General features: G+C 41.6%; 1 protein-coding gene across 1 annotated transcript; it reads right to left on the minus strand.

Moving 5' to 3' along the window:
- Positions 1 to 780: 780 nt before the first annotated feature.
- On the minus strand, positions 781 to 25,124 carry smarcd2 (SWI/SNF related BAF chromatin remodeling complex subunit D2). Its single transcript, XM_029712850.1, has 13 exons — positions 24,572 to 25,124; positions 22,986 to 23,167; positions 20,600 to 20,639; positions 20,340 to 20,462; positions 19,908 to 20,027; positions 15,243 to 15,338; positions 14,566 to 14,667; positions 8,480 to 8,641; positions 6,046 to 6,143; positions 5,525 to 5,660; positions 4,900 to 5,022; positions 4,511 to 4,612; positions 781 to 3,745 (listed from the first exon to the last, which is right to left on the minus strand). The coding sequence occupies exons 1-13, from the start codon at positions 24,719 to 24,721 to the stop codon at positions 3,692 to 3,694; spliced, it is 1,488 nt and encodes a 495-aa protein (XP_029568710.1). The 5' UTR covers positions 24,722 to 25,124; the 3' UTR covers positions 781 to 3,691.
- Between the last annotated feature and the right edge of the window lie 727 nt (positions 25,125 to 25,851).

Raw genomic sequence — 25,851 nt, forward strand, 5'->3', positions numbered from 1 at the left:
GTATGTTTTGTTTATTCCATGTGTAACTCTGTGTTGTTGTATGCGTCGAATTGCTATGCTTTATCTTGGCCAGGTCGCAGTTGCAAATGAGAAGTTGTTCTCAACTAGCCTACCTGGTTAAATAAAAGGTGGAAAAAAAAAAATGGAGGACCAACTCCACATTAATGCCCATGATTTTGGAATGAGATGTTTGACGAGCAGGTGTCCACATACACTACATGATGAAATGTATCAAAAATTCAAACCTCCCATTATTGGTAATTCTGAGGTTAGAATGTTTTGGGGGTATGATCTTTGTGCCAATGTAAAACTTTCTCACTCATTTTTCACGATCATGGTCGTATTCACATTAATGTATTAGTGTTCAGAAACATTATTTATAATAAGTGATTACAAAATGACAATATATTTACCATTCATTTCTAATGGCACAACATAACCCAAAACCCAACCAAAACAAATTTCAAATGCATCCAACAAGTTTGTGGAGTCACAAGCTTGATGTCATTGCATGCTAGGAATATGGGACCAAATACTTCACTTGACTACTTTAATACATTAAGTGAATTTGTCCAAATACTTATGACACTTTCAAAATGGGGGACTATATACAGAGTTCTTTCATTTCTAAAAGGTAAAACAGATGTATGAATACACACTCAAATTAAAAAAAAGGTGACATTCTGTACTGTCGCCTCATAAAACATCTCAAATCCAAAATGCTGGAGAAGAGGACCAAAAATGTGTAAAGTTTACTGTCCAAATAAATACGTAGAAATGTTTCTTCAAGTATATTTATTTTACGAAATATTCCAAAGGCACCCCCGAGTATAATTGTATAAAAGCTTTCAATTGTGGATACAAAACATGCAAACTTCTACAAAGATATCGTAGAAAATCAAGCGGAACAGGCACAGCAGTGAGATTCCTTAAAACATAACTGCTCTCTTTCACAAGAACAATTTTGGCACTGACAAAAATCTGATTTTTGGAACGTTCATAGGCATTTAGACATTTTCCTAAAGTAAAAACCTGCATATAAAACATTCAAGCTACACCGAACAAAAATAATTACAAAAAAACACAGCAAGTGTTTCTGTACACACACAAAAAGCTGATTTCTCTCAGTTTGTGCACGTCCCGGATAGTGAGCATTTTTCCTTTGCCAAGATAATCCATCCATCTGACAGGTGTGGCAAATCAAGAAGCTGATTAAACAGCATGATCGTCACACAGGTGCACCTTGTGCAGGGTACAATAAAACACCCCTTTAAAATGTGCAGTTTGTCACACAATGCCACAGATGTCTCAAGTTGAGGGAGCGTGCTGAGTGCAGGAATGTAATGTTTTTTTGTTTATAGATAATTTGGCAGTATATCCAACCGGCCTCACAGCCACGAGAACCACGCCAGCCCAGGACCGCCACATCCAGCTTCATCATCTGCAGGATCATCTGTAATAAAGCCCTTTTGTGGGGAAAAACTCATTCTGATTGGCTGGGCCTGGCTCCCCAGTGGGTGGGCCTATGCCTTCCCAGAACCACCCATGGTTGCACCCCTGCCCAGTCATGTGAAATCCATAGATTAGGGCCTAATTTATTTTTTTTGAATTTACTAATTTCCTTATATGAACTGTAACTCAATAAAATCTTTTTAACTATTGCATGTTGTGTTTACATGTTTGTTCAGTATAGATTAAAGGGATAATCCAACCCCAGAAATTAAAGTAATGTAAAACCTGTCAATTTGGGATAAGCCTGTTCTATCAGTGGGTAAAATAAAAATTGCCCCATGATTTAACTTCTAAGTGGTCAGTCTGTGAAAATCGTGTAGGAACGTATCATAGCTACATGGTTCTTGTCACTGGAGACAAAATGCATTCTTCTATGTTCAGACATTTAATAGCACTTTTAAAACAATTACCTGCACTCCAGATCACCAAATCTGCCAATAGATGGTATGGGCATACTTCTCCAGAACACATCCATCCATTTATACCGTCATCACAAAGTACATATTTTGCTTAGATGTGCTCAATCTAAACAGTGTACCAAATTATTCAACCCAGTTTCTCCTTCAAGTACCATATCGCAATGCACTCTGTGTGTCTGTGGGAAAGGGCCATAGTTGCCATAGCAACATAATCTGCACTTGCTGTGGGCCAATGACTGTATGAAGCTCTGGGCAGAGACGAACTGCAAGTTAACTCTGTGCAAGACTCCTAAATTGACAGTGCAGTTTCTCTAGGTGATTTTCCAGCTAGCTAGCTACTTCACATGCTGATATTGACTGCCATTATTTTTCTTCACATAGTGTTATTTAACTGTTAATCAGAGGAATTCGTGGTGGATTATCCCTTTAAGACTTACATGAAAATACAATGGTGGACAACCATATGCACATTGTGGAGTACTACTATGGTTTGGATTCCTATTAATTCAAATAACAGTTTCAGACTTCCTAAATTAAGTTAAAGGGATACTTCATGATTTTGGCAATGAAGCCCTTTATCTACTTCCCGAGTCAGATGAACTCGTGGATACCCTGTTATGTTCCTGTGTGCAGTTTGGAAGTTGCTAACTAGCGTTAGCGCAATGCCTGGAAGTATATGGAAACTATTAGCATGCTAGTAGATACCATAGACTTCCAGTCACTGCGCTAACGCTAGTTATCACTGGCTCGCAATAATACCTCTAACTTCCTTATACTGGATGCAGAGACAAACGGTATCAATGAGTTCATCTGACTCTGGGGAAGTCGAGGGCTTCATTGCCAAAATCCCAAAGTAACCCTTTCATTCCTTTTAGGGAGACCCCCTTGCACCCACCCAAACTGCCAAACTTCCCCCCCTTGGAATTCAGACAGTGAAATACCCTAACAACCAATCAAAACAGCATGTAAACAGAGAAACACAAATCCAAATTGACTGCAACAGCTGGACAAAGTGGGCTCCTTTCCTAACGAATAGAACAGCCCCTAACCATGATTTACCAGCACTACGATTTCCTGAGTGTCCTGTCCAAACATGGATTGTAGGATATTATTCTGTATTTCTAACAAGCGTTGTTTGTGTAAAGGCTACTAGGCTTTAGGTACTTTCCCCTAACTAATCATCTCCATAGCTTTGAAAAACTAGGGTAAAAACACTTTTTTTTAAAATGGCACATAAGCATTGGTACTGTCAAGTTGTTTTGACTCAAGTTAAGACATCATAAGCAAATGTGGGAAGAAAGCTACAAACTCATTTGTACATCTTGCAATATTATAAGGCAACTATTTGAATCAGCTGGCAGTCAAACAGTATCCCTCGTAATGTGGAGAAAGACGAGACTATAAGCAAGACCATGGAAACCATTACTTTGGTCTCAAAGTAATTACTTAAAAAACAAATGCTACTAACAGATACCAGCCAAGTACTCAAAAGCCTTTACCCTGCTGAAACCATGGCACCAAACCATTCCCATAAGGCTTTGTGATTGAAAGACCACATTAGTTCCAATAGTTATAGAATAATATATATAAACATATGCTATTACAAAGTGGTTGAAAAAGGCAATGCGAATTGATGGAAGCTGATTCCAGTTCTGTGGTTGTGTTTTGGATATGATTAATGTAAAACTGGGAGTTTAAGACAATCTTAAAATTTGCCTTGCTTTGTTTTAGTGGATTGGGGAGCTACGCTCCATAAGGACTCAGGTGAGTCGAATTCCCAGCACCTGCTCCAACTCCTGTCTTCTCTGCTGCACCTAAGACACAGAAATGTGTATATTTTTAAAGGGATAGTTCACCCAAATTAAAAAATGACATTGGTTTACTTACCCTGTTAACAGTCCATGGACAAGGTATGACAGCAATTCATGCTTTGGTTTAGTTTCCTTGGTACGGTTTCTAAATGCTAACATTTTAGCATTCGTGACACAAATCACATTCAAGTCATGGTATCGGTATTCAAATTTTTTCATATCCAAATCCTCCAAAAGTATCTAAATTTAAATTGTGACGCTCAACAAAGTCGCTGAGATGATTTCAAAATGATTTGCGTAAAACGCCAATATCGGTACCATCATTTTGAAATCATCTAAGCAACTTTGAGTCATAATTAATTTTAGATACTTTTGGATATGAAAAACGCTAATATACGTACCATGACTTGAATGGGATGTGCCACAAATGCTAAAACGTTCGCATTTTTGGAAACAGTGCCAGGGAAATAAAACTAAAGCATGGATTGCGGTCATACCTTGTCCATAGACCGCTTACAGGGTAAGGACATCAATGTGTAATTTGGGTGAACTATTCCTTTAACAGTGAAACGGCATTGTAAGCATTTCTTTACATACGTCGACCAGCCATACCTATATAAAACCTCCTAAAACTATTCATACAGGTGTGTCAACCTTGTTCCCTTTTAATGATAGACCAATACAGAGTGTACTGCACGGATCCAACAAATATAGCCCTAATGAAAAATATTGCGACCCATTACCCATCCGATGGTGCTGGATGCCTACCTTAGAGTAGATGTATCGGCCCACAGCTTCTGGTACCCAGGGGGCCTGGTAAAACTCAGTCCTCCTCTCCTCCTCTGGGTTACCTGCCACGTCCGTCATCAACTGAGAAACAACAATACATTTACAGGTAAGGGTACAATACTTCAATAACTTGGTCCACCGTCTCAATCTCCTCTACACAACACGAGAATATGCATTTGTGTATATTACATTCAAGGCAATGGATTCCTATACATACATTCTATTAAGTAGGACAGATACACAAGTCATTGGATTTACATTGTGAAAATATTTGGCTATGGAAGTGTGCGGAAAGAACCAAAGAGAGAGAGGGAAGGGAGCAGCATTTTGGAATGGAATGCAGCCCTTGATGCCAAGCTATTTAGTACCTTGAGGTCTCGACTCTGGGACTTGAGCCAGTCCTGGATGAAGTCCTGCGGGTTGTTGCTGAAGCTCAACATGAAGTCTCGCTGGGTCTTCAGCTGGTTGATAGACTCAATGGTCTCGTGGATCTGAGAAGAGTCAAGTGAGGACATGCCTGTTGAGATACAGCTCTTCATGTCATTTCTAGTATGTTTTTATAGTTGGAAAGGCCAGCACTAATAAGCCTGGACCCAGATCTGTTTATGCCGTCTTGGCAACTGTCTTGGCTATACAGCACAATCCTAACTGGGACCAGGTTAAGAACTAGCCATGTTGATTCAATGACTTCTTCATCCATCACCTAATAAGAGAAATGGGCAGATGCTCAAACATTGCACTTCAAACTTAGACCTGAGCAACAGAGGCGCTCCCAATTTACGAAGATATCTACTCACTAGTTCCGATCATGGGAGTTTTATTAGTCACTCAATGAAAACAAGCAGACACTGCTGGCTGCAGCCACTCAAATGAAAGGGTTCATGCCAAAAGATTCCACTGACTTAAAGCATGGGTCTGAAACATTCGGGCATTATAGTGGTCAGGGTTCCAGACCTCTAAGGATCAATAAAGTTTATTCAATTCAAAATCGACCTTCATCTCCAGGGCGGCGATCTCCTGTTGATTGGTAGTTGAGGACAGGAAACTATTCATTTGGGCCTTCAGAGGATCGTCCACCTCCACGTCAATGTCGTAGCACGCAGTCTTCTTCTGGTCATTCGGATCCACGCTACAGAGTGGTGAGAATAGAACAGAGACGTATTAAGACAGTCGTGATCGGTTTTAAGGGATGAACATAGAAAAATCCCTTTAATTTGTTTTTGCGTGCATTAAATGATTGAATACAGATGTAAGAAATGGTATCCCGGACTTTAGCCTGACTATGATATTACTAAGCTATAGTAATAAACTATGAACATGGGTTTAGGAACACTTCCAATAGGGCCCGATTCCAATAGGTATTAGATATCAGTATGGGGGCAACAACAAGAAAGCAGCTTATGGGGCCGCAAGTTTGAGATCTCTGGCATATTCCCATCCATTCCGCTCAGATCTATACAAGCACAAGGGGTAAGTGTCGATTGGGGATTGGTTAATAAGCAACTCATACACACCTGATCATGTGATTGATGATGATGGGGTCAGGATGCTGCAGCAGGCCAGCCAGCTTCATGGGAATCTCAGAGAACCGCATACGTGTGCAGCCTAAAATCTGCAGTTCAAACAAGTTAAAGGGATAGTTAACCGTTTAAGTAAAGCTTATTTTTGATTTACAAAAAAAATAAAAAATAAACATTCCTTTAGGACAGGGGTGTCAAACTCATTCCATGGACAGCAGAGTTTGATGTTTTGTTATTTTCTTAATTTGTGTGCAATTATGTTCCGAACTGATAAGGGACCTTAACTTATCATTGAAGTACAAGGCAGGAGTGAAAACCCGCAGACACTCGGCCCTCCATGGAAAGAGTTTGATACCTGTGCTTTAGGACAGTGGTTTTTAAAATCTCTCCTCTGGGACCCCCAGATGTTTCACACTTTTGTTGTAGCCCTGAACTACACTGAACAAAAATATAAATGCAACATGTACAGTGTTGGTCCCATGTTTCATGAGCTGAAATAAAAAAGATACCAGAAATGTTCCATATGCACAAAAAGCTTATTTCTCTCAAATGTTGTGCACAAATTTGTTTACATTGTTAGTGAGCATTTCACCTTTGCCAAGATAATGGCATATCAAAAAGCTGATTAAACAACATGACCGATACACCGGTGCACCTTGTCTAGGGACAATAAAAAAGGCCACTAAAATGTGCAGTTCTCACAAAACACAATGCCACAGATGTCTCAAGTGTTGAGCGAGCATGCAATTGCCATGCTGACTACAGGAATGTCCACCAGAGCTGTTGCCAGAGAATTAAATGTACATTTTTCTACCATAAGCCGCCTCCAAAGTCGTTCTAGAGAATGTGGCAGTACGTCCAACTGGCCTCAACCGCAGACCACATGTATGGCGTCATGTGGGTGAGCAGTTTGCTGATGTTAACGTTGTGAACAGTATGCCACATGGTGGCGGTGGGGTTATGGTATGGGCAGGCATAAGCTAGGGACAAAGAACACAATTGCATTGAATCAATGGCAATTTGAATGCACAGAGATTATCATCCCATTCATCCGCCGCCATCACCTCATGTTTCAGCATGATAATGCACGACCTCATGTCGCAAGGATCTGTACACAATTCTTGGAAGCTAAAAACGTCCCAGTTCTTCCAATGCCTGCATACTCAGACATGTCACCCATTGAGCATGTTTGTGATGCTCTGGATCGATGTGTAAGACAGCGTGTTCCAGTTCCCGCCAATATCCAGCAACTTCGCATAGCCATTGAAGAGGAGTGGGACAACATTCCACAGGCCACAATCAGCAATTAAATGCAAAGGAGATGTTGCGCTGCATGAGGAAAATGGTGGTCACACCAGATATCGAGTGGGTCTTTTTTACTCCTTTTTCATGATATCCACTTGGTAGTTAGTCTTGTCCCATCGCTGCAACTCCCGTACGGACTCAGGAGGTGTGAAAGTCGAGAGCTATGCGTCCCTCGAAACACGAACCTGCCAAGCCACACTGCTTCTTGACACACTGCTAGCTTAACCCGGAAGCCAGCCGCACCAACGTGTTGGGGGAAACACTGAACAACTAGCGACCAAAATCCACTTGCAGGCGCCCAGCCCGCCACAAGGAGTCACTAGGACATGCCGGTTGTCAAAACCCTCCCCTAACTCGGCGACGCTCGACCAATTGTGTCCCACCTCATGGGTCTCCCGGTCGTCTGTGACACAGCCTGGGATCGAACCCGGGTCTGTAGTGATGCCTCAAGCACGGCGATGCAGTGCCTTAGACCACTGCGCCACTCGGGAGGCCAACTGAGTGGTTCTGATCCACGCCTCTACTTTCATTTTTTGAAGGTATCTGAGAAACAGATGCATATCTGTATTCCCAGTAGTCAAGGGCTTGATGACAAGTTGAACCAGGTGTGCTCGCGGCTGGATGTCCCTGCGGAGAGTCTTGAAAATCCCTGCTTTAGGACAACTGTTATCACACACATTCTACCAACCTAAACGGGCTCTACGTAGGAGTTTTATTCATTGTGGAGTTATTTTTGTTGGCTGGTATTTCTGCATGTTTGTGTTGTATTTATGTCAAGTTAAGTTGACAAATGGTTGAGAGCTTTCACAATTGCTCTCTAAGGCTACATGACAAGAAATGTTTAAATTACAGTTCACCCCCCAAAAAACACATTTTGTTATTGTTTTTATCCCACAAAAGTCTAAATTTGAGCAGTTATCTATTTAGGACTGTGTGGTTTGTTGATCATGCTATATCTACATTAAGATAATTCTGCAGGCCTCAAAAAACATTGGAGACATCCAATTCAACACTGACAATGTTCATTTGAGATGAATTATCCCTTTAAGACGCGAGGCCCTTTGCTCCAGTAGGTGCCATCATGAATAAGTAAGTCATCCCTTTAAGTGTTAAGTGCTTGCACCTGTCTGAAGTAGCGGTTGCAGTTGATGTACTCCTTCTCGTGGCTGTCCTGCAGCTTGTTGTTCTTGATGTAGAGCCACAGCGCCTGCATGATGCTAGCCCGTGTCTGGGTGTGTACACCTAGTAGCCGGGCCAGTCTTGGGTCCAGCTTGTACTGTGGGGGCTGTGTGAAGAGGAGGTGGTGAAAGAAGAGGTAAAGGATGGAGGGGAGAAGGAAAGATGCAGAGGAGGAGAAAAGGAGGAGGGAGATGAAGGCTTTAGGCCAATATAGCCAATTGGAGAACAGACACTTCATCACATCGTCTCTGTGTTACTGAAAATTTAACATGCAGATATTAAACACGTGTTTGGAAGTGTTTGGAAGTATAGTACTTCAAATGTGGTAATGCCAGTTTGGCTTTTAAAATTGGCACGCCTCCACTTCCCTAAAATGAAATACATATTGCGAAAGGGCTGACAGTCATACATCTGCCATGCATCCTTCAGTTGACCTTCCCCCCATATCTATTATCAGGATCATGTTCATTACGGAAAGCAACGGAAAATCTTTTAAAACATTTTGCAACGGAAAACAAAAATGTGTGTTTCTTATTGGACAGTTAGTCCCTCCCTGTTTCAGTCAGTTTTCTTTGGTTTGGTGCCTAATTAATAATAATTATTGATTGGATTTATATCGCACTTTTCTACCAACTGAGGTACTCAAAGCGCTTTACGTAGTAGGGGGAAACTCACCTCATCCACCACCAATGTGTAGCACCCACCTGGGTGATGCACGGCGACCATTTTTGTGCCAGAACGCTCACCACACATCAGCATTCAGTTGGAGAGGTGAGGAGTGATCTGCCAATTAGGAATGGGGGGGGATGATTAGGTGGCCATGATGGAATGGGGCCAGGTTGGGAATTTAGCCATGACAACGGGGTTAACACCCCTACTCTTACGGTAAGTGCCATGGGATTTTTAATGACCACAGTGAGTCAGGACACCCATTTAAAGTCCTATCCGAAAGATGGCACCCTACGTAGGGCAATGTCCCCTTCACTCTCCTGGGTGATTTGGATCTCCTTAGACCAGAAGCCCTTCAACACCACTTCCAGCAGCATCTGGTCTTCCATCCACGGACCTACCAGGACCGACCCTGCTTAGGTTCAGAGTTGAACCAGTAACGGGATACAGTATGGTATGCTGCGGGCAAACATGACCCTGATAACGTCTGAGTGACTACGTAGTAATAACAGTCAAAACATACATCACAATTTCATGAACCAAATTGTTATCACCCTGTGATAGCATGTGACATTTCCCCATAGCTACTCTGGTTTATTGGTACTGTAATGTCTACGTGTTACCATGCCGTATTACACGTCTGTGTGTCAGTATTAACTTCGTTTTTGGAGAGATTGAGATCTTTTCAGTGATAAGCACAATTAATTTTAGCAGCACAGATGCACCGCTCTGTTCAACAGCGGGAAGGACACTCTACACACAGCCTAGAGCTGGTGAGCTGCGGGGGAGCATGGGATGAGTGTGGGCAGACAGGCTGCGCCGGAGCAGAGCCTCTGATCATACTCTTGCTTCCCCATAGCTAACCAGTCACCACCAGCCTTTATTTAGCTACCCTTTGACTGGTTAGGAAACAAGCTGCTTTACAAAATAAAAACAATAGCAGCACTGAGTTTAATAGTTAACAGTCTAGCTATGTTTTCCTCTCCCTTGAGTATAAGAAAGTAGGCTGGCTTTGAAAGTGTAGTCTCGCTCAACCCTCCCACTTTCCACACTGCATTTCATAGCCAGGTTCTGTAGCCAAGTCTCTCTTTTCCTCAGAAAACGGCTTGATTCTAGCCCTTACCGTTCAAAAGATATGACCGATAATACGTTTGAAGTTTTCTTTCCCAAGCGCATTGGCGGGTCGCATTTACATTCATAAAGCATAGCGCGGGACCGTTCTAAAACTACGCTACTCGCGGACTGGACCGTTAACCATTTGTTTAGGCTACACCTTGTTCAGTCATGTTCTCATTAGCCAACTATAAGTCTAAGAATTGTATTCGTCACGGAATACAACAGGTGTAGACCTTACCGTGAAATGCTTACTTACAAGCCCTTAACCAACAATGCAGTTAAGAAATTAAATATTTACTAAATAAACTAAAGTAGATATTTTTTTATTTTGTAATAAAATAATAAGGAGACTATATACAGGGGGAACCGGTACCAAGTCAATGTGTGGGGGTAAAGGTTAGTTGAAGAAAGTTGTACATGTAGGTAGGGGTAAAGTCACTATGCATAGATAAAACAGCAAGTAGCAGCAGTGTAAACAACCTAGGGCTTGTTCAGCAGGACACAATGTTTTGGAACTTTCAGATAGCATAGTTCTATGTAGAACAATGCAAAATATATTTGACCTAAACCCTCCCCTATACCCCAAATAATAATTAAAACAAAGTGGATAGCAGAGAACATACCCTCACTTCTTGGACAGACCAGAGACTTGGATATGCCGTTATACAAACGGTTCTTCGTCCTGTAAGCATTTTTTATAGCGCACAGGTTTGCGGGCCAAAAGGTTGTGGGTTCACATACCACAGTGGACAAAAAGCATTGCCTGAATCGATCATCGTATTTGCAGGCCCGAGAATTTTGTCTTTTATAAACATTTCATGCAATTCTATGTAACTTTACATATTAGTTGAATATCTTTTTAATACCACACAAAATTACAGGCTAAGAATGGACAGAGCTATAGGCCTGTGTTCATATTATCATATTTCTCCAATGCCAAATCAGTGTGTCTTGTCCGCAGTTAATTTAATCTGAGAGGTCATTATGAATCTGAGCACGGTACTTTCAAAAGTTAGGCTTACCTTTCCACCCCAGAAAGTAGGCCTACCTAGACAGATTAACGTAAGCTTTAACTGCTGGCTACTCTTCTTCGGTGGCTTAAACCAATCAGAGGTCACAAGTGTTTCCAATAAAGCTGTCGGGGTGAATAGCTTAATCCATAGTGACAGAATTAGATTACTTCCCAAGCAAAGTCAGCCTCTGAACGTCAAAGAAACTAGCTTATTGGGAGGTCAATAATAGAAGTCGACCGATTAATCGGAATGGCCGATTAATTAGGGCCGATTTCAAGTTTTCATAGCAATCGGTATTTTTGGGCAGCGATTTTTTTTTTACACCTTTATTTAACTAGGCGAGTCAGATTAAGAACACATTCTTATTTTCAATGACGGCCTAGGAACGGGGATTAACTGCCTTGTTCAGGGTGGATTCAGGGATTCGTTTTTGCAACCTCCTGGTTACTAGTCCAATGCTCTAACCACCTGCCTTACATTGCACTCCACGAGGAGCCTGCATGGCAGGCTGACTACCTGTTACGCGAGGGCAGCAAGAAGCGAAGGTAAGTTGCCAGCTAGCATTAAACTTATCTTATAAATAACTAACAGTCTTAACATAATCACTAGTTACCTACACATGGTTGATGATATTACTAGTTTATCTAACGTGTCCTGCGTTGCATATAATCGATGCGATGCCTGTTAATTTCTCATCGAATCACAGCCTATTTCGACAAACGGGTGATGATTTAACAAGCGCATTTGCGAAAAAAGCACTGTCGTTGCACCAATGTACCTAACCATAAACATCAATGCCTTTCTTTAAAATCAATACACAAGTATATATTTTTAAACCTGCATATTTAGTTAATATTGCCTGCTAACATGAATTTGTGTCACTTTTCTAGCGTTCCGTGCAAGCAGTCAAGGTATATACAGCAGTTTGGGCCGCCTGGCTCATTGCGAACTGTGTGAAGTCCATTTATTCCTAACAAAGGCCGTAATTAATTTGCCAGAATTGTACATAATTATGACATAACATTGAAGGTTGTGCAATGTAACAGGAATATTTAGACTTAGGGATGCCACCCATTAGATAAAATACGGAACGGCTCTGTATTTCACTGAAATAATAAACGTTTTGTTTTCGAAAATGATAGTTTCTGGATTCGACCATATTCATGACCAAAGGCTCGTATTTCTGTGTGTTATTATGTTATAATTAAGTCTATGATTTGATAGAGCAGTCTGACTGAGCGATGGTAGGCAGCAGCAGGCTCGTAAGCATTCATTCAAACAGCACCTTCGTGCGTTTTGCCAGCAGCTCTTCGCAATTCTTCAAGCATTGCGCTGTTTATGACTTCAAGCCTATCAACCCCCGAGACTAGGCTGGTGTAACCCATGTGAAATGGCTAGCTAGTTAGCGGGGTGTGCGCTAATAGCGTTTCAAACGTCACTCGCTCTGAGACTTGGGAGTGGTTGTTCCCCTTGCTCTACATGGGTAACGCTGCTTCGAGGGTGGCTGTTGTCGATGTTCCTGGTTCGAGCCCAGGTAGGAGCGAGGAGAGGGACGGAAGCTATACTGTTACACTGGCAATACTAAAGTGCCTATAAGAACATCCAATAGTCAAAGGTATATGAAATACAAATGGTATAGAGAGAAATAGTCCTATAATAGTTCCTATAATAACTACAACCTAAAACTTCTTACCTGGGAATATTGAAGACTCATGTTCAAAGGAACCACGAGCTTTCATATGTTCTCATGTTCTGAGCAAGGAACTTAAACGTTAGCTTTCTTACATGGCACATATTGGCTTTTTTTGGTCCTCCAATAATCGGTATAGGCATTGAAAAATCATAAATCGGTCTACTTCTAGTAAATAACATTGTTTTTAATAAAATCAATTATAGCAGTAGCACGCTATCAAAGTTGACCTCTGGTCTTCATCTTCGCACTCCCCTTCTCAAACTGAACAGAATTTTAGTGCATTTTTTGGACTAAAAATCATTTTAGGAAGAAACCTTTGACTCTCCTCCTGAACTGCCACCGTAGCCCTACACAGCACAGTCATTGGTTAAGCAGCACACACAAACAAAAGTGTTGGATCAGTAAGAGCAGAGCAGGCTGGGGCTCAGGGTTGGAATATCCACTGCAGTGTATAATGCAGCCTAGTTTTATTTACACCATCTCAGCAGCAATCTTAGAAATATAACTTTGCTCTGTCCCTCTCTGAGCATGCACTTTGTAGCCTATAGGCCACTTGATTGAGACCACACTAATTAGCCTATAGGCACACTTGATATGGAGCACCCAGTGGAGAATCAGAGATTAGGGGCGGCATCGGCACACATCGATATATAGCCTAATGAGCAACTCAATCTAAATCCGTGAGAAATATCGAAATTTCATCAATTACATGACCCTCCCCTGCCTGGACTATAGGTAAAAAAAAAAATAACAAGACAATGACAACACACATCTAGGCTGTGTAAGGGCTATTTGACCAAGCAGAGTGATGGAATGCTGCTTCAGATGACCTGACCTCCACAATCACCCGACCTCAACCCAATTGAGATGGTTTGGGATGAGTTGGACTGCAGAGTGAAGGAAAAGCAGCCAACAAGTGCTCAGCATATGTGGGAACTCCTTCAAGACTGTTGGAAAAGCATTCCAGGTGAAGCTGGTTGAGAGAATGCCAAGAGCGTGCAAAGATGTCATCAAGGCAAAGTGTGGCTACTTTGAAGAATCTCAAATATATTTTGATTTATTTAACACCTTTTTGGTTACTACATGATTCCGTATGTGTTATTTCATAGTTTTGATGTCTTCACTATTATTCTACAATGTAGAAAATAGTAAAAATAAAGAAAAACCCCTTGAATGAGTAGGTGTGTCCAAACTTGACTGGTAGTGTATATGTCATATTTCTATTGTTGGGAAGAGAATAGGATGTTATGCAGAAGAATGTTGGTAGGACAAGGCTATGGATGTTTGTGCACATCGAAGTCAGTGATTTATGTTTACTATAGGTTAATGAGGCAATACAAATGTGATGTGACTAAAATGAAAGGGCATTTATAGTAGACTAAAATGGCCAACTGTCATTTTGACAATAACTAGATTAAATCATTATTCAAATGACAAATGTGACTAAGACTTAGACTAAATCAAATTTAAGTGCACAAAATATACACTGGTGTGTGTGTGTGTGTGTGTGTGTGTGTGTGTGTGTGTGTGTGTGTATACCTGGTGGTCCAGCATTAGGAGCAGGGTGCATTTCACGCTCACGTCCCCTGGTCTTTTCACCTGGAAGCCGTCTGTCTCCTGGGTGGTGGGCATCCTGTGCCACTGAGAGAAAAACAGCGAGAGTTTAGAACTGTGGGTCATATTAATTAGTGCAAAACATTTTGCAAACGAAATTAAAAACAATTGTTTATTGGACAAGTCCCTCCACATTTCGTGCTTGTTTTGTGCCTATTGAATACAACCCAGAGTCATGTTCATTAGGCACCAAATGGTAGAAAATGGACAAACAGGGAGGGTCTAACTGCACTTGTCCAATAAGAAACTAATTTTCTTTTTCCGATGCAAAACATTTTCCATTGTGTGCCCAAAAGAACTTGACAAGGTGCAAAAACAGCACACTAACATCTCTTCCTCATGAGTGTGGTTTTATTGAGATTTTCTTCATGCAATCCGTTCTCTACAATCCGTTCTCTACACAAGGACCAACACCATTCGTAGGATCAACATGGCTGTGTGTGCGACATGTGTTATTATATTGGAGTTTCATTACGGTAAGCCTTTCATTGTTAATGTCTGACCAATTGAACAGTAATGGCAATTTGAACGCTTGTTCAGGGGTACCATTCTAAAAACGTTGTCAATGTAGTCGACAAAGTGTGTATTGGTGTCCTTCATACCTCTACCAAGTGGTTATCCGGTCCATACAGTTCCTTGTCGAGCTCAATGACCAGACTCTTAAAGAAAGACGAAAACTTCCTCTTCTGTTTCCCAGGCTAGGAATAGCATGTGAGGAAAGAATAGAAGAAAACAAATCATTCACACTGGTATTTTTTTGTTTTGTTTTAGTGTTTTGCTACAGCTGCATTGTTTGGTACCTACCACATCAGGCGGCTGTGGCTGGCGAAAGCCATCTTCTCCCAGAATGTTAGGTTAAGTTTACACACCCCCCCCCACCCCCACCAAAACTCACCCCTGCCAATGACTGTTTGCGCAACATGTCCCCTCTCACCCCTTCCCTCTCTCCTTCCTACACACGCTCTAACCACTGAGGCAATGGAAAACAAGAAATAAATCCCCCCCCTTTTAAATGTGGCTGCAGCCAAGCCAGTCATTGCGTGCGTTCCAAATGGCACCATATTCCATATATAGTGCACTACTACCATAGGGCTCTGGTTAAAAGCAGTGCACTACATAGGGAGCCGTTTGGGATGCAGACAATGACTGTCAGCTGGAAGAGGAGAAGTATGAAGGGTGCATGTCGACTCATGGCACGTAACAGAAAGAACGAGCCATGGTTTCAATTCCTTGTTTCGGAGAAAAGAGGAACATGAGAGAAAAACGGAAAAAACATCTGGCTGGGTAGTGTAAGCCAAGGACACAGGCCAACAGAGTTGGAGAACGCTGAAGTGAAGTGCCTAAAATACTTTTAGAGACAGGCTCAGGTAGTAAATTGTAAAAAAGGGGCATTAGATTCAGATGAAACGGTGGCGGCGAAAACAATATTTCTGAGCAGTGAGCACACACGCAACACCATACGTATTTGGACAGTTAAGTTAAAAATCGTGAATTTGGCTCTATGCTCCAGCATTTTGGATTTGAGATCAAATGTTTCCTATTACCATTTAGAAATGAAGGCACTTTATGTACTTAGTCTCCCCCCCATACGAAGTAATAAGTATTAGGCCAAATTCACTGATAATGTGAAAAGTTTAGTATTATTTGGTACCATATTCCTTACACGCTGTAGCTAGGTTTCCATACAATTGGCAACAGATTTTCATGCGAATATTCTAAATTCTGCATGTAAAGAAAAATAGGCAAATTGGTTTCCATCAAACTGACTTTTTGCAGATAAATATCAATACTACATCATCATGCATAGCTGTTTATTGGACATTTGCATAAAGCTCATTACCGTGAACTTTATCCACCATAAGTCATAAACTTATTAACTTTAAAAAAACGTATTTCAGCCTATAAACTCTGCAACTCCCCATTTTAAAATCGTATGACTCCAAGTTTCCCAGCGAGATGGTTTTAACATCAATATTTGCGCATAAAAGCATATCCACCGCAAATGTCGCATAATCCATTTCACCAACAACAAAATGATCTACCAAATTTCCACCAGACCTGTCATTACTTATTATTTATTTTATGCGTCAGGCAAATCATCTGCATGAAATGGTTGTATGGAAATGTGGTTAATGTCTACATAAAGCTTGTGTGTCTACAAACTTGTTGGATGCATTTGTAACGGAGATTTGATATCCACTCCAAATAAAAAGTTGCAACATACACCATGTTTGGAATGTAATGGAGATAAGCGAGAGAGTTCATATGCACTAAAATAAAAGCTTGAACATATTTCCTAAAATGTATTACAACGGTTATAACAGTTAATGGTTTTCGATCATGGCTGCAGCTTTAATGTGTGGCTCCTAATTTTCCAGTTGTCGTCTAATCGCTGCAGCCTCTTATACGGACAATGTTTCCAACAGAAAATTCAGTGACACTATTTGGATGGTCCATCTGTCGATGGTCTATAGTTGCTCAATTAACGATCCAACAAAATGTTATATTACTATCAACTAACCCCTACCTTAGATATCTACTGCAGCACTCATCCTCCACATACAACACCCGTTCTGCCATTCACATTGTGCTAAAGGTTTTCCAAAGCGCACACAACCCTGGGTCGCTCGTCTTTTCAGTTTGCTGCAGCTAGTGACTGGAACGAGCTGCAACAAACACTCAAACTGGACAGTTTTATCTCAATCTCTTCATTCAAAGACTCAATCGTGGACACTTACTGACAGTTGTGGCTGCTTCGCGTGATGTATTGTCATCTCTACCTTCTTGCCCTTTGCGCTGTTGTCTGTGCCCAATAATGTTTGTACCATGTTTTGTGCTGCTACCATGTTGTCGTCATGTGTCGCTACCATGCTGTGTCCCAGCCCCCGTCCCCGCAGGAGGCCTTTTGCCTTTTGGTAGGCCGTCATTGTAAATAAGAATTTGTTCTTAACTGACTTGCCGAGTTAAATAACTCTTTTTTTTAATAGTTTGTTTTGGTTGCGTTTCAGATAATGTTTTGCCCAGTAGGAACAGAACGGTGAATAATGTAGTGTCATTTTGGAGTCACTTTTATTGTTAGTAAGAACAGAAGATGCTTCTGGACACACACTCCTACATTAATGTGGGTTCTACCATGATTATGGAAAGTCATTAATGGATCATGATGAGTGAGAAACGTAGAGGCACAAAGAGCATACACCACTGAAAAATGCTTACCTCTCCTGTTATTGGTAATGGTGAGAGGTTAGCATGTTTTGTTGTAGGCCAACCTCACTCATCATGATTTTTCTTAATCATGGCATTATCACGGTTTTATTTAAAAGGTGTTCAGAAACATCTTATCTACTCACTTAGAAAGAAAATTACTTGGGTCATCAATCACGATTCTGCTCCTGCTGGGCAAAACATAACTCAAAACACAAACCTAAATCGAGTTTGTCGAGTCAGAAGCTTGATGTACTCATTGCGTGCTAGGAACATGGGTCCAAATACTAAACTTTTTACTACTAAAATGAATTTGCCCAAATAATTATCAATCAATGGGGGGGGGACTAGATATACAGTGTCCTCGGAAAGTATTCAGACCTTGACTTTTTCCACATTTTGTTATGTTACAGCCTTTTCTAAAATTGATTAAATTGTTTTTCTACACAGTATCTACACACGATAACCCATAATGACAAAGGAAAAACAGGGCAAGAAATGTTTGCTAATTTATAATTTAAAAAAACTTAAATACCGCACTTGCATAAGTATTCAGACCCTTTACACAGTACTTTGTTGAAGCACCTTTGGCTGCAATTACAGCCTTGAGTCTTCTTCGGTTTGAAGCTACAAGCTTGGCACACCTGTATTTGGGGAGTTTCTCCCATTCTTCTCTGCAGATCCTGTCAAGTTGGATGGGGAGCGTTGCTGCACAGCTATTTTCAGGTCTTTCCAGAGATATTCAATCAGGTTCAAGTCCAGGCTCCTTCTGGACCACTCAAGAACATTGAGACTTGTCCCAAAGCCACTCCTGCGTTGTCTTGGCTGTGTGCTTAGGGTCGTTGTCCTGTTGGAAGGTGAACGTTCGCCCCAGTCTGAGGTCCTGAGCCCTCAGGAGGAGGTTTTCATCAATAATCACTCTGGACTTTGCTCCGTTCATCATTCCCTTGATCCAGACTAGTCTCCCAGTCCCTGCCGCTGAAAAACATCCCCTCAGCATGATACTGCCGCCACGCTTCACCGTAGGGATGGTGCCAGGTTTCCTCCAGACATGACGCTTGGCATTCATGCCAAAGAGTTCAATCTTGTTATCATCAGACCAGAGAATCTTGTTTCTCATGGTCAGAGTCTTTAGGTGCCTTTTAGGAAACTCTAAGCAGGCTGTCATGTGCCTTTTACTGAGGAGTGGCTTCCATCTGGCCACTCTACCATAAAGGCCTGATTGGTGGGGTGCTGCAGAGATGGTTGTCCTTCTGGAAAGTTCTCCCATCTCCACAGAGGAACTCTGGAGCTCTGTCAGAGTGACCATTGGGTTCTTGGTCACCTCCCTGACCAAGGCCCTTCTCCCCGATTGGTCAGTTTGGCCAGGCAGCCAGCTCTAGGAAGAGTCTTGGTGGTTCCAAACGTCTTCAATTTAAGAATGATGGAGGGCACTGTGTTCTTTGGACCTTCAATGCTGCACAAAATGTTTTGGTACCCTTCCCCAGATCTGTGCCTGTTTTGTCTTTGTCATTTTGGGGTATTGTGTGTAGATTGCAGAGGATTTTTGTTTTAATCAATTTCAGAATAAGGCTGTAATATAACATTTTAAAAAAAGTCAAGGGGTCTGAATACTTCCGAAGAAACTGTATAAAGTGCTTTCATTTCTAAACGGTAAAACAGTATGTATGAAAATCCCCTCAAATGAAAAGGTGACATTTTGTACTGTTGCCTCATGAAACATCTCAAAACCCAAAACGCTGGAGCATAGAGCCACATTTTAGGTTCTCTGTCCAACTACATATGGTGTTGATTGAACGTCGCAAAAATAACGTGGTGTTATACGAGTATAACAAACAAGAACTATGGATGCAGTTTTATTCAGGTATCGTTTCCTCCGCTTTAAAATTTTTTTTTCCCTACATGTTGGATGACGACCAATAGCTACTGGCTTGTGACTTACGACTAAGCTTTGGCTAGAGATATTATTTCATTCGTCTTGTGTGGTTTTAGGTGGGTGACGTCACAAGTTTTAGGCTAGCTACCACTGCCGTCAGATAAAAAGACACAGTTGGGTCACTTACATCCTCAAGGAGTTTTCCCTCCACCCTTAGTTCCCAGGATGACACTTTTTCTGCCTCCTCGCCTTCTGGCTTGCCGGGTGTGTAGGTGTTGGATATGTAGATCCTCAACTTACGCTTTTGCTGAGAGGGAGAGGTAAACAAGAGCACACATCACAACCTTACAAAGAAGCGTTTCCCATGCCTATACCAATGTTGGGGAGGCCACCCTTCTTAGTTCTCTTGCCTGACAGATGTAAAATATTTTTTACAGATCTAGACAGACTGAAATAATTTGACATAAACTGGATGTTGCCCTGGATTTTGCTTTGGGAGCCTTTGTATACTGACTGAAGAGGAATCTAAGGGAAACACTGGAAGACCAAATTGTGTTAATTGGTCAATGTATGATTATTATCTGACAATACCATACATACAAATGAATTTGAGATGTACCGTAATGGGCTTTTTGATGGCTTCCTGGATCTCCATGCGTTTGCGGGCGATGGTCTGGTCCAGCTTCCTCTCAAAGGCCAGCAGGTCCATATAGGCTTCAGACTCTGGAACCAGGTCTCGGATCTGGAACAAGGAGGTTTCAATATGTGGGGTCTTCCTCCCCATTCGGGAATAAATAGATCGATAAAGAGCCATATAATGTCTGCATATCTATGGTTTTAGATCAAACTATTTTTCAAGGGAGCAACGTTTATACTCACCCTCTGTGGTAGCACCTTGTCGGCCATCCTGCGCCTTTTGCTGCAAAAACACAAATCGAGACAAAGTGTTAGATCTTCACGCATCTTTAACGGCATATTGTAAAGCGCTTAGAACGTTGACTATTTAAACAGCAACACCTTTATGATGACAGCTTCACTATTCCACACAGGGAAAAGCTAGAGGATTGGGATGTGTTCATTCAGGTAAAACGTACCAAAATGTTTTGCAACAGAAAACGAGTGTTTCTTATTGGACGACTTCAGATGGTACCTCCACGTTTCAATATGTTTTCTTCCGCTTCGTGCCTACTGAATATGACCATGATGCCTGTTCAGGCTGACAACTCTTTGGACCCAATTTAATCAACAAAAGCTTTTGTTTTCTTTGATCGAATTAAACTAGCTCCCCCTTGCGTAACAAGTAAATCCAATTATTCAGGGCCTTGGAGAACCTTTCACTTTCAGCCTTTGGTGCGACTTGCTAATCAAGTGCCAAGTATCTAATTTATACTGAGCAAAAATATAAAACACAACATGTAAAGTGTTGGTCCCATGTTTCATGGGCTGAAATAAAAGATCCTAGAAATGTTCCATATGGACAAAAAGCTTATTTTGCAAAAATGTGAACAAATTTGTTCAGAACCCTATTAGTGAGCATTTCTCCTTTGCCAAGATAATCCATCCACCTGACAAGTGTGGCATATCAAGAAGCTTATTAAACACTAGACCTGTTGGCAGAGAATTGAATGTTCATTTCTTCACCATAAGCCGCCTCCAACATCATTTTAGAGAATTTGGCAGTACGTCCAACCGACCTCAACTGCAGACCACGTGTAACCACGCCAGCCCAGGACCTCCACACCGGCTTCTTCCCCTGCGGGATCGTCTGAGACCAGCCACCCAGACCGCTGATGAAACTGAGGAGTATTTCTGTCGGTAAGAAAAGCCCTTTTGTGTGGGGAAAAACGTATTCTAATTCCCTGGGCCTGGCTCCCCAGCGGGTGGGCCTATGCCCTCCCAGTCCCACCCATGGCTGCACCCCTGCCTAGTCATGTGAAATCAATAGATTAGGGCCTAATAAATGTATTTCAACTGACTGATTTCCTTATATGAACTGTAGTTTTAAGTAAAATCGTTGAAACTGTTGCATGTTGTATTTACATTTTTGTTCAGTATATTTTGAAAACTACATTCAAAAACACAAGACCCTTGCGGTAAATCAAAATGATAGAAATAACCACCAGACATCCATCCTCCCAAACATTTACAAGCAAATGACCTCATTCCATTTTGAGGTAAAAAAAAAAAAAAAAAGATGCCCTTGTTCACGTGGCTCTGTCTGGCAGTGGGGCATGGTCATGGGATGTCTTCTTTGTTTTTAACTCCTCTGTGCAGCAGACTGTGTGGAGCAACAGACAGACCACTGACAGAGGACTGGGGTACAAAAGAGTCTTTCAGTAGTGTCCCTACACCACCGTCACTATCAAAGACCCTGGAAGGTCCCTAAAGACTGTGACCGTCTGTCTTGTGTGTCATTAATGTACCACCACACGGCTGACTTCTAGTACTGTGGTGTACACTTAATGGTCATAAAGGGCTTGTACTTGTTTGTGGGGATCACATGGTGCTCTATTGGTTGTGGTTACCAGATGCATTATCATTGACAGTAGTGCAGTTAGGTTGCATGTCTTCATGACATGAAGTATTCAGCATTCAAACTGCATCATTCATTCAAAAATAACTTTGCCTGAGAATTCACCAAGAACGATAACCTGGTATAGACAATAGCCGTGTCCGAATAATCATACTAGCTTTCTAAATAGTCGGCCTTTTAGGTATGCGAAATTTCGAAAAGCGAGTATGGTTTAAATTCCAGGATATTATTTTCCTTTCGGCTTTTCATCTAGTAGAATTCGCTGCACATTTTTGAAGAAGAAAATAGTATTTCCAGACTCGCGTGTGTGTGACAACAGCTGATAATGAGATAAGGGCACACGTTGTACCCAAATGAACGAATGCCGGGAATCAGCGCAATGTCACATTAGATGATGCATTCTCAGGATGGGTGAGCCTAGTAGGTTGATATTTGTTGCTTACTGCATTCATTTTTACTAAGCAGTATGTTCTAAATAGTATGTAGTTCGATTAGTAAATAGTGTGTAGTTTTAGTAAGTAAGTAGTAGGCATGACAGATTTCAGACAAGGCCAATGTCTGGCAAGACCAAATATATTTTTGTACAGCCATAATCCTCAGTCATGGTTAATCAATATGCTGTGCAAATGGTGCCCCACAAACCCCACCACCACTACAACAACCCCGATGTCCCCTTTCAAAAACAGACTGTGTGCCCCACAGACAGTCCACCCAACCCACCCCCTAACTCACCCACGCCTTGGGCCTCCCAGCCCCCCCTGCGGTTGTTGTTGTTGAAGGAATCGCTTTCGGGAGGCGTCCATGGCTGATTGCCCCATTCCTATGCGTAAGGGCATGTTCCCGCCCCCATAAGAGGGTCCAGGGCCCCCAATTGGCCCCATCGAGATCCCCCTGTTGGGTGGCATACCAGGGTGCTGGAAGTTAAAAGCACAGGGGGAGAGAAAGGGGTTACATTTATGGCAAACTGACAACTTTCTTCCTCACTGAAGTGATCAATGTTATGATATCTTTCAAAGAGGAACCATGAATTAGCAATAAAAGTTTACGTAGCCTAACACATTATGCATGAACTAGCTACATATATTCATGCATACAGCGGTGATGAAAAAGCTTGCATTTCGGCTGCCTGTTAATTTGCAAACATTGTTTTCCAGCAACTGACAGTAGCCAGCAAGCAACCACGTGATGTATGATTAGCTGTATGAAGCTAGCCATAATAAGGATTAGCCACAATAGTTTAATTTGCGCTTGGCCTTTAAAATAAAAGTTTCCAATTGAAAGTAATTCAAACGGATAGAAAATAGTGATATCATCCTATATTTGAACTAGATAAGGCTAAACAAGGCCAGAATATTTTTTATATAAATTAAACTAAAGACAATTAGTTAATTTGAAATCACACTGTGGATGTATTAGACTTTAGAATTGCATTGGGGCATATTTACATGCAGTGTAAAGCCTAACCTATGGACTGTGCACCCATTAAATGGGGTTTCACACAACACAACTGTGTAGAGTTTACACAAATATAAGCTTCTTAGCTCTTACTGTGGGAAATCACCCTTCCAGTCAGTCTATTGGACATTCATATTGCACTGTACAGCAGTTTTTAGAGTCCCACAATAAGAGATAAGACGCTAATATTTGAGTATGACTGAGTTGGCTGATACCCCATTTCATAGGTACAAAATCCATAGGTTAGGCTGTACAGTGCCCATGAGTATGCCCTAATGCAATTAAATTATAAGACAGTTAGTGCAATTAACAGATTTGTACTTGTGTAAAACTAACTAATTTTATTTTGTTGAATTTATATAACATTCCGACTTTGTTTAGCATTATCGAGTCCAAAAACGGCATTATTCCACAATTTGTATCCGTTTGAATCACTTTCAAAAGGGGGACGTTTATTTTGAAGGCGAGCCGCAAATTACACTATTGTGGCTAGCTTCACATAGGTATGATCAACTACTCATGCCGCGGTCAGTTTTTCACTTTCTTGAAATGCGGAAGTTGACAGATTAAATTAAAAGTTATTATACCACAGATGAATAGGGAACGCTAATTAATTTTCTAACTACAGTAGCTGCATTGCCACTTGTCTGACACTTACAGCAATGTCTAGCTAACTTTACTAGCTAGTAGTTAGCCTAACCCAACACTGTTTTTGTAACATGATAACGTTATACAGTAGCGTTGCCTAACTTGTCACTAAGTAATATTACTTGCCATATTTTAGCCAATAAAGCAAAGTTATCACGGTAAATTATATACAATTAGTTACAAGTTAGCCGAGGGGAAACCTCTCGACAAGTTACCTGATGGTACTGAGGAGTGGCATTCATGGCTCGGAAACCCGAATTCTGTTGGATTCCTGGCATCCTCATTCCACCGCCTGCATGTCCAGCGTTCATGGGGTTAACACTGGGGTTTATCTGAGTAGCCGGAAAGCCCCCTCTTGAAGCCATTTTCGGAGCTACAAGTGGTGGTAGGTCGCCGTGAAGTTTTCGGTGTTGAGAACAAGCTGTCTTGCTGATAGTACACAGGCCAAACGTTTATTCTCCACGCGTGTTGACAGTTGTACAGCTAGTAAACATTGCCAATAAAAAGCTAGCCAACTGAGCGTAACGTTACTAACGTTAGCTAGCTAACCAGTTCCGGGGTGTTTATTTGCGAGTGATGACCGACGGTCGCTTTACTCCTTCCTACAAAGTGGTATATTTGTATCATCCCCTCCTCAAATAGTTGAATTTGTCAGGCAAATGTATATTAATGGTCACAAGAGCATGTTGAAGAGTCTGTCCAATGTCTGAAGATAGAAGTGTGTGCGCCGTGTCAACTGCCAGTGCCGCCTCCTACTAGCTAGTTGTTGCCAGATTGGCTGAAACCATAGAGAATGATAGAGGCCTCTAGTGGTCAAAAGGCCATATTAGCATGGGCAGCGCCATTGAGGGCTTCCACTATTTTAATTTAGTCAACTGGGTGAGACTTCCAACTTCATTGGCTGATCCCTCCTGGTGACCCTGTTGGAGTCATGTCCAACCCAGTCATCAGAAAGGATCAGCCAAGTGAAGAATAAAATGGACTACTTCAAAATGGAGATAGCCTCAATGGCACTGCCCATGCAGATGCTATAATGGCACAGATACAAAGATGAGTCCTATCTCTACAGCTGGAACTTTTGAAAGCTCCCTTTCTGCAAGAATGAGGGGAATGGGTTTTATTTGTCACTGTTCCGACTGTAGCAAACATACTTTACTCTGAGACTGAAGGCTACCCTGTCAACCCTCATGACAAATAGACATTCTGAGTCTATAGGCTTTAAAATCAAGACATTTTCAAAAACACATAGCAAGCTAAAAGCCCTACTAGCTACATCACTTTGGGCACACACCAAAAAACAGCAAAATGTTGAATTTCCACAACAGGCAATCAACAGCCTCCCCTGCTCACAACTGAGTGCACTACAGGCTGCGAAGGCTTAGGGTATGTTCAGGTTCATTCAACAGAAAAGTGTTCACTAAAACTTGGCTTTGTTGCAACACACCCCCCCCCCCCCTCCTCCTCCCCCCTCCCCATGTATATATCAGCCCACGTC

This window comes from Salmo trutta, chromosome 2 (genome assembly GCF_901001165.1).
Source record: "Salmo trutta chromosome 2, fSalTru1.1, whole genome shotgun sequence".
Classification (NCBI taxonomy): Eukaryota; Metazoa; Chordata; class Actinopteri; order Salmoniformes; family Salmonidae; genus Salmo; species Salmo trutta.

Coding starts and splice junctions, on each gene's coding strand:
- smarcd2 (XM_029712850.1), bottom strand. CDS start 24,721: ATGGCTTCAAGAGGGGGCTTTCCGGCTACTCAGATAAACCCCAGTGTT. Junction 20,640..22,985: donor CTGGGAGGCCCAAGGCGTGG/GTGAGTTAGGGG, acceptor GTGTTTTTGCAG/CAAAAGGCGCAGGATGGCCG. Junction 14,668..15,242: donor CGGATAACCACTTGGTAGAG/GTATGAAGGACA, acceptor TTTTTCTCTCAG/TGGCACAGGATGCCCACCAC.